General features: G+C 41.2%; 1 protein-coding gene across 1 annotated transcript; it reads right to left on the reverse strand.

Annotated features, from left to right (window-relative positions):
- Window positions 1-6,666: 6,666 nt before the first annotated feature.
- LOC133949166 (uncharacterized) lies at window positions 6,667-14,823 on the reverse strand. Its single transcript, XM_062383369.1, has 4 exons — window positions 14,782-14,823; window positions 12,566-12,691; window positions 12,398-12,466; window positions 6,667-8,400 (listed from the first exon to the last, which is right to left on the reverse strand). Exons 1-4 carry the CDS (start codon window positions 14,821-14,823, stop codon window positions 8,272-8,274), a joined length of 366 nt encoding a protein of 121 aa, XP_062239353.1. The 3' UTR covers window positions 6,667-8,271.
- Window positions 14,824-16,071: the final 1,248 nt, after the last annotated feature.

A 16,071-nucleotide genomic window follows, 5' to 3' on the forward strand; every position in this document is an offset into this window, starting at 1 on the left:
AAAAAACAGAAGAATCCCGAAAGTTTTGAAACCGAAGCAGGAAATAAACGAGAAATTAGTTGTGATGTGTGTTGCTCATGTATACACCACAACTGGAGTGATGTCTTTTCATAGTGAGGGTTGTGTGGGTGTTCATTTGTATGTTGGAACAGAAGATCAGGTACTTTTCCTTTTTGTAGTTTAGGAGCCAAATTGGCATGAAACTACAACTGCAGAAGAATGAGATGCACGCAGTGAGGGTGGATAGTGTTGTGTGTGTGTTTGTGTGTGTGCGTGTGTGTGTCTTAGTGCGTGAGAGAGAATCAAAAAACCTCTTTTCGCAAACTTCTTCTTCTGGTAAACGTTTTCCGGTACGTGGCCATCCTACCAGAAAACGTATTTGGTTACTTTGCTGATCCAGGTAATGGATTATAGCTATAGGGTCGATCATCGTGGAAAAGCTCGCAAGAGCAGGCCACACTTACGAAACAATGCAACTAACGCATGTAGTCAAAGCTACAGCCCCAAAACACATGAACTGACTGACAACTGGTAGAAGTCGGTGTTGTGTGTCTCCAGCTGACGTCTCTGGCAGTCTGCAGTGGAAGCATGGGCAGGGAGGTCGGTTAGTGACTGACAGGTACGCAAGCCAATCCTTTATTTTGGTCCAAATGGAATGATTGGATGTGTTTTTACAGTTTTGCGAGGGCCTTATACACCGCCTTTTTTTCTATATCTTTTCCAGATAACCTTATTTATAAGGGCTGCCCCTTCAAATCAAAATTTAAGACCTCATTTCAAAGAGTGGGGGTAAAGTTCATATTTGACCTGTATTGACCCATTCAAGTTCAAAATATACAGTTTAGAAGAGCATTAGACCGTCTAAGGTAGTTTGCCTTATATTCCAGCAGAGGGAGATCACTGTCAGCTTGACCTTTTGCATGCCCTCTTGACCTATCAGTAACCTGAGCCGGCGTTGTTTTTTGGGTTTGCCACGAAAATGGAGGTTGCTAGTGAGCAAAGCCCTCCTGGGAAGACCATCATGACAACACAACAGAGAAACGCGGAAATTGTATAAAAAAAGTGATTCGGAAACAAATAACCAACCAAACATCTAAGGGCTAGAATCCAAATTACTAGTTTTTCAAGATGTTTTTCTTTCCACTTTTCGTACTTTTTTCACCACGTTGCGATGACAGTGTCATGTGGGCGTCTTTAGACATCACTAACTCTGTCATCGACACCAACACTGCAGAGACACAACATAAGATCAGCTTTATTTGTTACGTACACAAATATGGAAACCACAGCAACTGCTTACATGATGGCAGCATTATGATTATGATCGACACCAGCTGTTCCGTTGTGGGTTGTGGCTTGCATATCATGCAATCAGCATCCTGGATGAAACATTATTTGGAATGACTTGACAGCTCTGCCAGTCGCTGTTGTGGACTTGTTTTTCCGCTGAGCTGTGTTAGCCTCAACGCTGAGCGGAACCACAAAACAGCCGGTTTGTGGAAGCATTTGAGCAATAAATGCTTCTCAAGAAAAAATGAGCCAAGTTAACTGAAATCTTTAGTTCAGATACTTTCAGTTCTGCTCTCGAGGAAAATAAATGCCTCTGCTGTGATTAGTTAAAACCCCCCAGAAATGTTGAGGGCACATTTGCAGCCAACTGTAAATTCGCCTATCAGCTGTGCTGACTAGGTGCGTTTCTAGACATGATTAGTCACTGTAGTCAGTGTATATTAAAGCCTATGGGTTCATTTGACAAGCCCTGCTCTCAGGAACCGTTACTGTTTGGGTTTCCAGTGTCTGAGCTCCAGCGTGAAACTGATGGCTGACCACAACGCAGGGGAATTACACAAACCTGTGACGAGCCTTCATGCGAGCATTAAAGACAATATGTAGCAAAAGGGAATAGATAGGGTGAGGCTACAAGTAGAAACAGATGGTTTAAAGAGACGATAGATAAAATGCTGGACTTTAAGGATCAGTCATCTGAGTATGATGGAAAGCCTGCAGTGTTTTAACAGTCACACAGTTTTTTTTTTACGTAACTAGGATAGACTGACCAAAGCTGTGAAAGGGGAAGAAAAGTTGTACAAATGAATTACAATATAAAGTGTATTTGTAGAGAGGGGAAGGCCAATAGGGGCACAGAGCGAGGGCTAAATTTAATTTGTATACTTTTCATTCGCTGTTAAAAGGCTGTAAACGGTGGCTAGATTGTGAACAGTCAGGAATAACAGTGGACTTTCGTAAAGTTCTGTTATCATGTTTTAGATTTTGGAAGATGATTATAGAAAATAAACTAATCTTCGTAATGATACTAGAGATGAAATAAGCAAAAAAAAAAAATGGGGGGGGACAGGGGGATTTATGAGTCAATCCAGGATCACAGAAGATAGAAATAGTGCATAAGAGTTGAAAGGAAAGTTTGTGTTTTTTCAGCGGAGAACGGTTAATGAAAATGTTTTCTTTTAAAACGTGTTAGCCCTCAGAGGCAACTGGAAAAAATATTTCCAGAGGTAAATTTTTCTTATTTTTCTCATACCTATTAATCAAGTTAAGAAAATAACCATCTGCTGTAACAGACGAGTGATCTGTCAGTGTTGGGTTTTGTAAACTTATGAACACGAGAGACTGACCAGCAGCATCGCGATAGGACTATGAAAAGGTCAAGTTTCCTTCCATGGTGGTTTTTCATTTCTCCTTGGACACTTACGCTGCAAAGTCTGGGAAAAAAACGGGAAATTGAGATTTTCTTGCTTAGAAGAAACATTCTGGTTCTTATAATCGTCTCGGGTTTCTTCTGGAATCCTTTTTAGTTTTTTTTTTATATGTCCTTAACTCAAACTTCCTCCATTTTTCTTTCACAAGCTCCATGTCACTGCTGGTTCTTTACTTGTTATTTCCCTGCATCATGTGGGTTAACGCCCCTTTATTACTGATTGATGGAGAAAGCCAAGATTATCCACTGTTCTGTTTTAGAATCTTTGGGAGAAGGGAGTTTTGATGCAGCCTAATTAAATTGCTTAAGAATTGTTACATAGAAATTAGATCGCGTATAGACCGCAATTCTCATACGATTAATCATGCTTCTGTCACGTACTGGAAACATTCGTAACTTCTGAGTTGGGTTCGCAGGTTATGAAACGTTACCGTCATGGGGAAGGCTAGCGAAATATCTTCAGAGCACGTCTTATCGGCACCTCACATGACATCAGACACCTTTGATGCCCCATAGTTGATGGATGTTGGTGATTCAACAGGCTGTGGCCTGTGATCATTGCTGACATGGGAACTTGTTTACGCAAAAGGTTTCTTTGGAACCCTTCAACAACTCGTTGTCACTCCCACATTGTCACGCATGAAATACCAGACCATTATGAAAGTGCTCTCCTACTGCCAATATGAATTAATTAAACATAAATCTCACACGGCATTCTGAATATTATCATTATTGTAAAAAGCATGCAACTCTCAGCGGACATGGACCGTGGAAAGCTCTGCTCAGCTCACCACAGAAATCCAACTTTGAGCCCAGCCCAGGGAGCTGTCAATCAAAGTAGGGCTGCAACTAACTATTATTTTGACAATCGATTAATCTGTTTATTTTTTATGATTATTCAACTGAATTGCAGATATCTATAATGAGAAACACTCTCAAGGAGTTTTGAGTAGTTAAAACATAATGAATGATATTGATTTGACAAATTAGGTTCAAAATAATAAGAATGTCCACTAGTTAACAGTGAAAGTAAGATTAGTCAACTGGTATCGGTGACATCTATATATTAATTGTGGATAATCACACTAATGTTGAAAAAGCTTGTCCTGCTGAACGAGCCTGAGACAGAGAGCAAAGGTGTTTTTGTGTTTTAGGACATGAACGCTTCAAAACAATCAGTCATTATTTTTAAGTGTCTTTATAACTGCTTTGGGTTCATTATCATTGCTCTTACTCTTCTCTCCATTTATCATATATGTCTCTCGACCGCCGCTGCTCCCTCTCTCTCCTTGTTAAGACATCAAAAGTCTGAACATATGATATTAAAGCCTGAAATAAATCCTGACCGGTTTGCAGCTGACGGTCTGTAAAAGCATAAATGTTAAGTGTTGTCATGTGATCTACACAGGGCAAGGGATTGGCTGGTTTACTGTCCCCACCTCAAGAGACATCGACTTATCGATTACTAAATAAGTCACTGAAACAATCTTACACATGGCTCAGAGAAAGTAATTCCTAAAGCTCCACTGCTTTGTCTTTTATCTTTTTATATTTATTTTATTAAAACATTTCATCTGCCTTGTTTGGTGCGGTTCTTTTCTATAACTGTGCCACTTTATTTAAAAGAGCCCAGTCTGAGACTGAAGACGTTGTTACATGTGGCTGCTGGTAGGGTCGAACATATGCAAGATAATGACATTAACATTATACTGTCAATTACTCCACATTGTCACATTTCAACATTCACATGTTGGAAGAGGATGGTATACATACAGCGGGAAAGAGCGAGGAGGGTTCACCCCCTTGTACGTCTGTGTCCTCAGGCACAACTATACTTTGCATTAGAAGTCATATACTCCTCCTTTTTCTCCTTTTTGTTCTTTCTCTTTGCCACTCTTGAAACACCTGTTCCTCCTCATCTCACCTTCTTCTCCTCCCCCTCCTCTTCTCTCCATCTCTGTCAATTGCTTTGGTTTTTTTCCCCTAAAAAAAAATGAAAGAGTTCTATGGAACTCTGATATGAATACTTTCTGAATGCTTTCATGTGTCGCTCTGGAAAAATGCCCCAGGCCACACCTTGCACACAAATGCACACACACACACATGCACAGGCACACATACCACCACCCTTCAAGCACTCACAACCTGTATGAACTAACAAACACTACACTGCATGGATGCTTGTACTGCTTACAATAAATATTGTAAATGCTTGTGCACAAATGCACTCATGCTTTTTCATTCAGAGCCATGCAACGGTTACATGCATGTTCACACACACAAACACACACACACACACACATAAATGTCACAGCTAAGACACACACGATTCTCTGTCTATCTGCGTAAATAAGAAAAGTAGTAGTTCATCCTCCTTCATTTCATTATTTCCTCCCTAACTTTTTCAAGTAAGAAAATGACAGTTATAAGATATTTGGAAATTATAGGAACTATCCTGTAAAATATATATATCTATATATATATATATAGATATATATATATATATATAAATATATGTATACACACAATGTCAGAACCTACACACACCTGACCAACTATGGATCAGTCTCAGCTCTAGCTTCAGACATTGAACCTAATTTTTTATAGCATCTAATATCAGATAAACCAAAATGATCAGCAACATGTTTCTGTGTGTGTGTGTGTGTGTGTATTTAACATCTTAAAGTTGTCCTCGTTTGTTATTGTATAATGATGTAGAGTGTTTTCTAGTGTTTGTTTCATAGGATATGATAAAAGCTAACTAGGAATCAACGCAATCCTTTGTTTACAAGTATAAACCTGTGTCCAGGAGACTACTCACCCATCTCTGGCCATTTGTTTTGTGTCTGCAGACTCAGACCTCATATTTATTAGTTTCACTGTCTATTTTCTGCTCTTGTCTTCTTCAGCCCCCTCATTTACCATAAAAAGCCAAGGTGAGCTGAATCTTGCCAGACAGATGAATATACACATGCAGGGACAAGGATGCAAGGACAAATACACAACAACCACAAAATACATACACACATTCATATTAAGACAAACATCGCATTTACTGGAATGCATCAACAAATGCAACAATACACACATTCAGACATGCCGTAGATTTATAAACCATCACAAAAAAAAGGGAGTATTTCACGCATCAACCTCTAAGGGCAGAACCACAATAACCTGCGTTTTTTGTTGACAGGTTTTTCAGGCTGAGATTCTGTTTTCCATTCGCTACACACCGTTACCTCGAACTACTGAGCATAAATCCATAAATACTTTTTTTAGGAGGTCCAGATGACATTTTGGCTACAAAATGCAACACGCCTCTGGGCTATAGGTCGGTGTGCTCGGCCTCTTTTGCTCTGCACGTCGACTGTTTACCTGCGGGTAACCAATGCCTGCTCTAACCTGTTTGGTCAAACTAGAAACGGAAACCAGACGACTTTCGGCCCCAAAACCTGGTCATGATCATCCCACTCATCCAGCAACTCTATATTCCCCCGGGCTCCCCCAGAAATCGATCAACCTCCTTTAACCAATTTAAAACACAGCTGCATGGGTTCTTACACAAACTCGAAAATATGAGCACATCACACCCATTTTCACCTCATTCTTAGGGTTAGGGTTAACCCTAACCCTTTTAAATCCTTGAATGGCCTAACCCAGCTTACCTCCTCATCCCTGATACCCCTGGCCCGTACTCTTAGATGTATCAAAGTATCTGTTGCTCTCAGTACCCAGGGTGAGACTTGAGAGAGAGGGTGGAAGGACTGAAGCACTTCGTAAAATGTTTTTTTTTTTTTAAACATTCCAGTTAATTTGTTCATTGGTTAGTTAGTTTGTTTGATTGTGAGCAAGATGACACCAAAACAACAGAATAGATGTCGACCAAACTTTGTGAGAGGATGCTGTATGGGTTAGCCAATAACCCATTCAATTTAGTGCAGATCCAGGGTTTTATTTTTTATTTTCCTTATTACAGTTTCACAGTTTTCTCAGGAACTAATACGTAGAGTCAGATGGAATGAGTTAGATTAGCATAGACTCACTCTGAAGCACGTCATCTGCATCAAACTTCAAAACGGCAAAGTTGTGGTTTTATGGAGAACTACATGCTGGAAACATTTCTACTGTACATGTGACTTTGTTGGCTGCTAATCTGTATGTTGATCACATCCTGGGATTATTGGTCCATAATTAATGCACAAATATAAACATGGTATTCATCATCTCATCTAACTCTCTCCAAGGACACTATTGCTTTAAGGAATTTGTTGAGGATCAAAGAGGTCATGTTCTCCATTAGTGGGCCTAAATGCACAATTTTACCATAAAAGTTATGATGTGAAATAAATCCTGTGTCTATTAAACCTTTTTTTTTCTGCTCTTGAAGGTTTTTGGAAATCCCAGTCATGAGCAAAGGTGATGTGGTGGAGGTGGGGCAGCAGGGATACGAGTGTATAGAGACAGTGCAGCATCTGTCAGTGCTTGCTGAAATCTATTCTAAAATCCTGTCTTCTATTATCATGTCATTCAGTCACACTGATGATTTATTCATGTTAAAGAGCAACACAGGACACATGTATCCTGAGTGACTCCCTCTTATGGTGAATCTACATCCTGGTGAGAAGTTGGTTGACTGTGGTTGCCCCGACCTCCGTCCCCGACTCCTCTACCAGCACCTTCCTCTGAAACTCCTGCAGGACGAGAGAGGTGTAAGGAAAGAAAGAGGAAAAGAAAATTAAAGAGTTAGCAGTTTTTTACAAGTCTTCTAAAATCCTTATTGTATATGATGACGTGTCTCCACTTCCTCTTGTTGTTGAAAACTGAAGACAAAATGTGCCGGACATGGGTAACACGATCTTAACTGGGAACAGGTCTAAGACCTGTAATCCAGCCAGCCACCAGGGGGCAATCAAGATGATTTGGCTTAACTTTTAGAAGCTGTGATGTCGTCCATCTCTATATACTGTACAGTCTATGCTGAGGGATCGAGGTAAGAATTAGTATCTCCCAACAAGAAACTAAAACGTAAGGTTTTGCCTTTGGCCAAATTGCAAGAAGTTTTATGAACGGCCAATAAAAGCAAAGGAAAAAAAATAATTTTAGCGTATATACCCACAATATTTGATTAACAGGTTGTCTCTTTTAAGTCCAGGAAATGATTACTTGGCACTGGTCTGACACGCAGCAGAGGCTAACTCCATGATGACAGCTCCTAACCCTTCAATCTACCAAAGCTGCTCCCTGGACTTCAAAGCATGCATTCATGTCAGAGCCTCTGACAAGTCTCATTAACGGATGCCTGATCTGTGACCTTGAACTGTTGCCGCAGTGTAACTCGATGACGACGTCCCGGAACGCTCTATGTGTGATAAATAGCGGGGGTCGGATCTTTTTTAAAAGCCTCTTCTCTTCTCCAGGAGCTTTGAAACACTAGAAGCCTTGTGTCTGCTGCGGTGTTGAATCTCAGATTGTTAGCGTGTCAGACATGACAGACGGCAGCTGGGTGATTCGTCAGCTGTGTGTTTGACATGGACACTTGTTTCTGGAGTTAAGGTTCAGATCGCGATTTGTCCGTCTCTCATCGTCACCCTGAATCTTCTGAGTCGTGCCAGTCGGTCGGTCAGAGTCTTCTCCTGGCTGGAGGTCAGCTCTGCTACATGAGTCTGCCACTGCTGCTCTTTCTCCTGAAACACAGAGTGCACACAGGGTTAGAGGCAACTTTATTCCACAATAATACATATTAATAGGAGTTTTTTTCATTGCAGTAAATGATCAAATGAGCCTTTTGGCCTCTTTTGGCCAATTGTTTGGTTCGGGATTAGAGTTTGAGCTTTCAGTAGTTTAAGAACCAGATATTTTAATGTTGGGATTCGACCAGAAACTGTTTGCCAAATGAAGGCTAATGCTGCTCTACATGTGCAACGATCTGCTAACACATTTTTGTTCTTATAAAATGCAAGAAGTCCATTTTTTTTGGCGCATGAATGCCAAGTGGAAAAATAATTTATAATGGAGTTGTGAAACAATCATTGCCCACAGTATCGACCACATTTACAGCTGTGTCTATATATTATAGATGTAATAACATTCCATCCACAGATCTATAAATAAGCAACAGGTAGCAATTTGTCATTTTCTAGGTCTTCGCCACATTTGAACATTTGAACCACAATGTATCCTGCATCGTTTACACCATGCCTTTACAAAAACACACTGAACGAAAAGCCCGGGGATTCAATAAGATTTGGCAATGTTCATATATATTTCCAGACCTTTTTCCAACCAATTTCAGAAAAGAAACTGAATGAATCCAGTAAATAGAACTTTTTATAATATTCAGTAATATTTTGTGTATTCTTATAGTTTCTGTTTGTCAGACTTTATGTTGTAGTTATGTGTGCTTTTTTGGAAGGTGGATTATAGATGTATAAATTGCCTCATTTATGTAACTTTTTTATTGACATTAACTGGTCGTTGGCTTTGACAATATAGTGGACACACCTCATATAGCACAGATATATTATACTTCCTATGCACAAAGAGAAACTGTTCGATTTCACAGCTGCAAACCAGCTTTGGGCAGAAAAAACCACCCACAACCTTTCACAGTAAATCTCAAAGCACAATAAGATGAATTTGAAGGTTACAAAGTTCCCCTGATACAATATGGTGCACATATTACACCACTGGGCCCTAGGTGTGTGTTTGTGTATGTGTTATGCACATGCTCATTTATCACAAGTGTGGGTTTTTGAGAGAATGTTTGTGTATGGACAACAGACAGAGATAGATGTGAGATGGGCGAGGCGCGTTCATCTCAGTGGACGACGCCTGCCATCGATTAACATTTCTGTCACTGAGTGTGTGTGTGTGTGTGTGTGAGTGTGTGTGTATGTGTTTGTCTCTGTCAGGGGAGCAGAAATGTGTGGAGGAAGTTGCTGTGAGCGAGGGAGGCATTTAGTTTAATGCCGGCCAGTTTAAAGAGGAAGCCTTGCGGACACACATGGTGTGAAGGTGAAAGCAGTTACAACGTCAACAATCAGGACATTCTTTCCAGAAAAGGCCTTGAGTTGAAAATAAGCATTTGGCCACTTGAATGATTACTTCACTCACGTTCCATCCACACTTCATGTGTCTTCATGCTGCGTGAGGAGGAAGCAGCACACGTTAAACAAATTGCCTTCAAATTGGTGATCGCTGCCAAATTGATGAATTGTGTTAACATTGCCTTCTGTCTGTGATCCAATCATGTTGGCAATTAGCCATCTGGCCGGCGGTGGGGGCTGTGTAGTTGTGTGTCAGGGTATAGAACGGTCTGAGGGTCGAGAACATACACTGTCTGCACAGATGGGAAAATGCCCCAAAGGTGTGTGGGGGAAAAAAAAGTATAGTTGAAATTTTTAAAGTTTGAAAAGACTTGGGGGATTTTACACGCCTACAACATATTTGATGTATCTGGTTATTTATAAGCAGCTAAATAAGATAAGACACATGTCTCGGGATCGGCAGGCGAAAGAAAATCTGAAACTTGGAATATTATTTGCAACTTAAATCATGTATTCACCACTAGAAGAGAGAATACATCCTGTTTTAACAACCCAGCCACCCCCTCTGTACTGCAGCACTTAACTTGCTCCTGTCACAATTACTGTGACTGCAAGTGGTCCCCTTACAATAAACCTAACTGCAGGTCGTAATGGGCTGCTTGCACATGCAGACAGGAGGAGAGTCTACTTCCTGGTGTCTGGTGTAGAAGTCAGGATACCCACAAGGGTCTGAGCGTTCTTTGTGCCACTATACACAAGTCTCGCCACTCAGCAGCCATCTTGGCAGGCAACAGCCCCCAAGCTATTATTTCAGGAGAATAAGACCAGGTTCTAAATAAATCTTCAACCCACCATTGCGATGCAGTTTTACAAGTCGGTCATGCAACGAGGAGCCATTTTTACCGGGTTTTGCAACACCTTGCAGAGAACACAAAGAGATTGTGATCGGCGGAGTGAAGTGGTGAAGTGTTTGTTTTGGACCGAGATGCTGGTGCAGAGACAACTCTGAATACACAATGTCAAAGCATGAAATACATTTTTTTTGATAACCACCTCCTCTTCCAAGTATAAAATAAGCCCAATTATAAATTACCTCGCAGGCCAGATCAAATAGTTTCACAGCCCGAGAGCTTGTGGTCCCCACCCCTGTTATATATTGTGTGTGTGTGTGTGTGTGTGTGTGTGTGTGTGTGTGTCCGGGGCTAAGTTTGGGTTCAGTGGAAAGTACATTCCACATTGAGGTGAGAGTAACAGTCGTCTCTATCAGGGTAAATGTTGTCATCCACTTCCTGCTTTTTTATGTGTCTGTGTGTACGTGTTTGTGTGTGTGTGCACACTGCGGAAACACTGAAAACAATAAGACCATGTCCCTTGTTGACCTCACACACTCTTGTCAGAAACGGGGCAGCTGCTCATGCACCGGCCGTCGTTTTGTGTGCGCATGCTCATTGGCATTCCATGTCAATGAGGATGTCCATCTGCTTTGGCAACTCTGTGTTTGCGAATGAATCTACGGCATGAGCTCACAACCACCTTCTTTTTGGAAATGTTTTTTTTCTACTCCAGCGTGTGTGTGTATGTTTATTTGTGTGTGTGTGAGTGTCTGATGAGCCCAGCCGCCTTGACAGAGGGTCAGAGTTGCCTTTAACAGCTGGTCTCTTCAATGGAAATGAATCTGATTTTGCCCGGAGCAATGAAGTGAACCTTTGATGGGGAATTAACACCCATCGATCCAGCAGCGCCCGTCTGCCTGATTGTTCAGCACCGCTCTTTCCATTCGGCTGACTATTGCAGCCTGGTCTCACCAAATGTGAAGCACAGCGTCTTAAATTGTGAATAATGAGCTCCATTCACAGGAGTGGTGAGGCCAAGGCAACAAGAGCTTAAGTCAACGGCCATGTGCTATCTGCTAATGGTCAAATGAGGCAGCTAATTTATGCACAGTCCTTGGTTCAAACGAGCACTGTCGCTTTCGGAGCAAATAAGGTTTTCACGAATTTGACATGATGCGCTGTTTGCCGTTGACTGAGCCTTCGACGTTGCTCTGCTCCTCTTCGACGCCTCCTCCACTTCCCCACTTGGGTTAGGGTTAGGGTTAGGGTTTAACTCAATTACATATATCAATAAATGCCATCTACACAATAACATTTAGTCAAGATGCAATAGATGTTATGCAATAGATGAGGTTGATTGTGAGCGCCATCTGCTGGATCCCGAGGCAAACTATCAAAGTATGTTAGGAATTCGAGGCGGCCATTACTGCTTGAATATATTCCCCCCCAATCCCCTTGGAGCAAGAACGAGCTGTCACCACGTTGATCAGTTCCAGTTACTACTGCTTAGCTCCCAGGGAAAAAGCTATGTGTCTGCACTGTGTGTACTGTGGGATCCAAAATCTCTGAAGTAAGTGCTCTCAAACTTTTGTTTGGGTTACAGTGAAAATCTGCACGTGTTGGCAAGAGTGCGACCTCAAGAGAAAACAAACACCGGCAACTGAGGCCGAGCTGGTGTGCCGACATTTCATCCTGTGCCAGAGACTGAAAGCAAAGAGGCTTTTTGGTTTGACAGTTGTACAGACATGTGTATCATTCAGCAAAAAAAAAGGAAAATTGTGTTTGAGTGAGTGTGTGTTCACCTTCTTACACTCCTCTATCTCCCTGAGTCTATCTTTTTCCTGCTTGGCTCTCTCCAGTCGCCGGCGGACCTGGGACATAAGCACAAACACGCTCTCTTTCAAAAATAGTTTTTAAAATAAGTGGAGTGTTGAGTTTTGTGGGTTTATTTAAAGAGTCTTATCTCTCACCCTCTCTTCCTTCGGGTCTCTCCTGTCGTCCTTCAGAGCTCCGGTTCCTTCGGCCGTCTCTTCCGCTGATTTTTGAGATGTTCCCAGAAACGCATAGTCCTCCTCTTTACACAAACCTCTCAATGACTGGAACAAGAGAAACATTCAGTCATAAGAGTGATACTTGTTTGGAGCCTTATTGCCTTGAGCCCTCGTCAAGACTGCACGAATCCTGAATAAACCTTCTTCAAGTAGAATGACCTGTTTCTATTCAGAGTCAAGCACCTGAGAATAAGTATTTACTTGTTTCATGACGTCAAATTAATTCAATTAAATTTGTCCTTTTCAAAAGAATATCAACAGAAATCCATTCATTTCAAAGAAAAGCACATGTCTATTATGAAAAAGAATTGCTGTTTATTTCCAGTCAGGTTTCCGTGTAATCGGTATTGACAGATTTGGCACGAGGATACGTAGAATCTGTCGGTGAGACACGAAGCCTTTAGTTTCTACTTTGACCAATCAGGTTATAGCAAGCAAGGTTTGGTTGCCCGCGGGTAAATAGTCCGTGTTAAGCGCCTGGACCTAAGACATCTACTAAAAGTATCATTCGACTGTTTCAGACTTTAAAGGGACGGCACGGATATCTGCTGTCTACACAAAAAAATATTATCCTTAGCCCCTAAAAGCTACTTCTGTACTTAGATGTTAAAAAAGGCCTGTTGCTGTGCTGCAAGTTTGCAAGCTTCATGGACACCAGGATAAATGTTTTTGTTTGACATCTGTTTTCATTGCACTTCATCACATTGGTTGACACCAGAATTCCCAACTCTTGAACATGTCATGATATTTTTGGGGAATTTGTCGTGTTCCTCCTGTGTATTTATATTCAGATTGACATCAAACATGATGTGAATGAAAGCCAACCTGGTATCTCACGATAACGACGACTTTCCAGAGTTGTGTGAACACATTTTTTCCATTAGACTACATGTGTGACGTCCTGTCATTTTAGTTTGTTAATTTCCGTCTCTTTGTATTTTCTGTTTCCTGTTTTATTTTGTTGTCCTGCTTTCCTTGTGTGTTTCGGTCTTTACTTCCTGTTGTTGATTGTCGTGCCCAATCCTCATGTGTTTCACCTGTGTGTAATTGCCCCTTCTTTTCCTCTGTATTTAAGCCTCTGTGTTTCCCTTTGTCCCATGTCGGTTCGTACTCGTTGTGCTAGTGGTTTCCACACGTGGCAGATACGGTTTGTTTGTTTCAGCTGTCTCGACCAGCTTCTCCTGCTTCCTTGTTCTCCGTGCGCTTTAAAGTCTTTTATTTACATTAAATACCTTTTTTTGTTAAAATCTCTGCATCCTGGGTCCATCTCCTCCCTCAAACCGTGACAACATGCACTGTTTAACTGCACTGCACATCGTGGATTTATCATCGTGAATTCCCAGCCTCTTGGCAGAATTAGACACAAATGGCTTCAAAACAATATTGTTTAATTCCTTGGGTGTCAGAGTCCAGACTCAGTCAAACTGAACTAAATATGCTTCTCACACAACCTGACAGAGTTTAAGCAAAGAAGAGCGTGCACAAGCATTTGGAAGAGGTGTGTGAAGATTTGATCCTTTATCTTTTTGAATAATTTAAATCATATTGCGGAGATCTGTTTTCACTTTCACATCAAACGGTATCTTTATATCGATCGCTCCACAGAAAACACCCACATGGCTTTGATCCAGTGTTAAAAAAGCAATGAATCATGAAAGCACAGCAGCAGGGTGAACACTTGTATAGCTATGCTTCTCTGCGTCTATATAATATGAATCAACTAATGTGAATATTTACTAGGAAATGCAAACAGATGACAAAATTGTTGATGAGTTGGTCTGTGTTAAGATGACAATGCCTACATCCAGCTTGAAAATGATGTGAACCACATGCTGTGGCCTTCTGCAGTCCCCATATCTGAAATCCAAATGATCTAACGCAGATGCGGCACAAATCCCCAGTGTAAATGGTCCCTTATGACTTGTGTTCACTGCTTTTCTTAGATTGACTCTTCTTGGAAAAGACATTTTGGTTCCGCTGATTGATCTTCAAGGAGTGATCATCTTGCCAGAGAAAATACGTGAAGAACCTTGCAACTTCTCAGCAAAGGTATGCTCGTGTGGTTTTTACCGCAGCCCTATTCCTGTGTACTGTCATCACAGAGTGCTCCTCATTCAGGCAGTGTGTTAACGTACCTTCGACATTGGGATTCCTTGAAACCGCTTCACATGAGCCATGTTCATCCAGGACTGGTCTGTGGCTCCTCATGCACAGATGTCCAGAGTTTGGTTTATGTCTAACTGGTGACGGCTCTCTGAAATAACGCAGTGACAATGTCGAGGAATAATCAGCTCTGTTGAGGTGAAATTATAACCAACATATGAACACTTTTCAAAGTCAGTAAATAACTCACCTGAAGGTCAAAAGCAAGTGCGTCTCCTGATCAAATACCCTGATCCTTTTTCGTTTCTCTCAATAACCACCGATGCGTCCTCTGTCCTAACCCAGCGGAGACTCCCAGCACATAGATTCAGATCGGAGTTATAGAGGTGCTTGTACAATGACGGCACGACATGCTCGTCATTTCCACAGCACTGTGACAGAAATGCCACTGCCCCACTAATAAAAAGTCAAGAGGCCACAACAGTATAATGGATTGGTTCTGATTTTGGTTTCTAATGAGATCTGTAGGAGCTGTCGTCGATCTCAACCCTAGGAAATGTAAAAAGGCCATAGCAGTTTTGTGTGTGTCACCTATCAGGGCTGCAATAGGTGCAACTTAGTTGTTGGGGTTTAGCCTTGTTGTATCATGTTATATTTTAGAATGAAGTAACAGCTATGGCTGACTTTTAATCTAGCTTAGCTCCCATTGGCGAGCCAGGATCTGTCCAGAGGTCAGACCATCCTAACAGGACTTTTAAAACTTACTGAATAACATTTTATTTGTTTAATTTACCCAAAAATAATAACTTACTTTTTTTTTTTTTTTTTTGTTAGCTTGCTTATTAAAAAATGAATTAGTAAATGGTTTGTATCTATATGCACTTCTTCAGTTTTGATAACCGTACAGAACATCTATTTGCAGCACTTTCTCTATCAAAAATGACTCACATACTGCTAGTAAAGCCATCAGGGGTTCAGCGTCTTGCCCGAGGACTCTTGAATGTAACAGCCAGAGATTGACCCATTGACCTCATGGTTAGTGGAGACCTGCTGTGGCCCTGCTGAGCCACAGTCTGTATGTCCTTAGCTCTTAGTTCAAAAAATCTGTGAAATCAGACGCATCTATAAACTCAGCCTGGGTAAAAATAACATCATTTGGTGTAAAAAAAAATTACTTGCAAGAGTTTTGTATAGAGAGCAGGGAAGTGAAATCTGATCCCAGGAGACATATTCTGGAAGCTTTTCAAGGTGTGAGGACACAAACTCAACACTGATCGCTCTCTAGATCCTAAAACCAGGTCTGAACAGGCTTTTGCTGTAGG

The sequence above is a fragment of the Platichthys flesus genome, chromosome 23 (genome assembly GCF_949316205.1).
Source record: "Platichthys flesus chromosome 23, fPlaFle2.1, whole genome shotgun sequence".
NCBI classification, from domain to species: Eukaryota; Metazoa; Chordata; class Actinopteri; order Pleuronectiformes; family Pleuronectidae; genus Platichthys; species Platichthys flesus.

Bases quoted from the DNA above. Each gene is read 5' to 3' on its own strand.
- LOC133949166 (XM_062383369.1), bottom strand. From the start codon at position 14,823: ATGGCTCATGTGAAGCGGTTTCAAGGAATCCCAATGTCGAAG. The intron at 12,467-12,565 runs GTGAGAGATAAG...CTTATGTCCCAG, and splicing joins GAGACCCGAAGGAAGAGAGG to GTCCGCCGGCGACTGGAGAG. The intron at 8,401-12,397 runs GTGAACACACAC...TCTGTGTTTCAG, and splicing joins AGATAGAGGAGTGTAAGAAG to GAGAAAGAGCAGCAGTGGCA.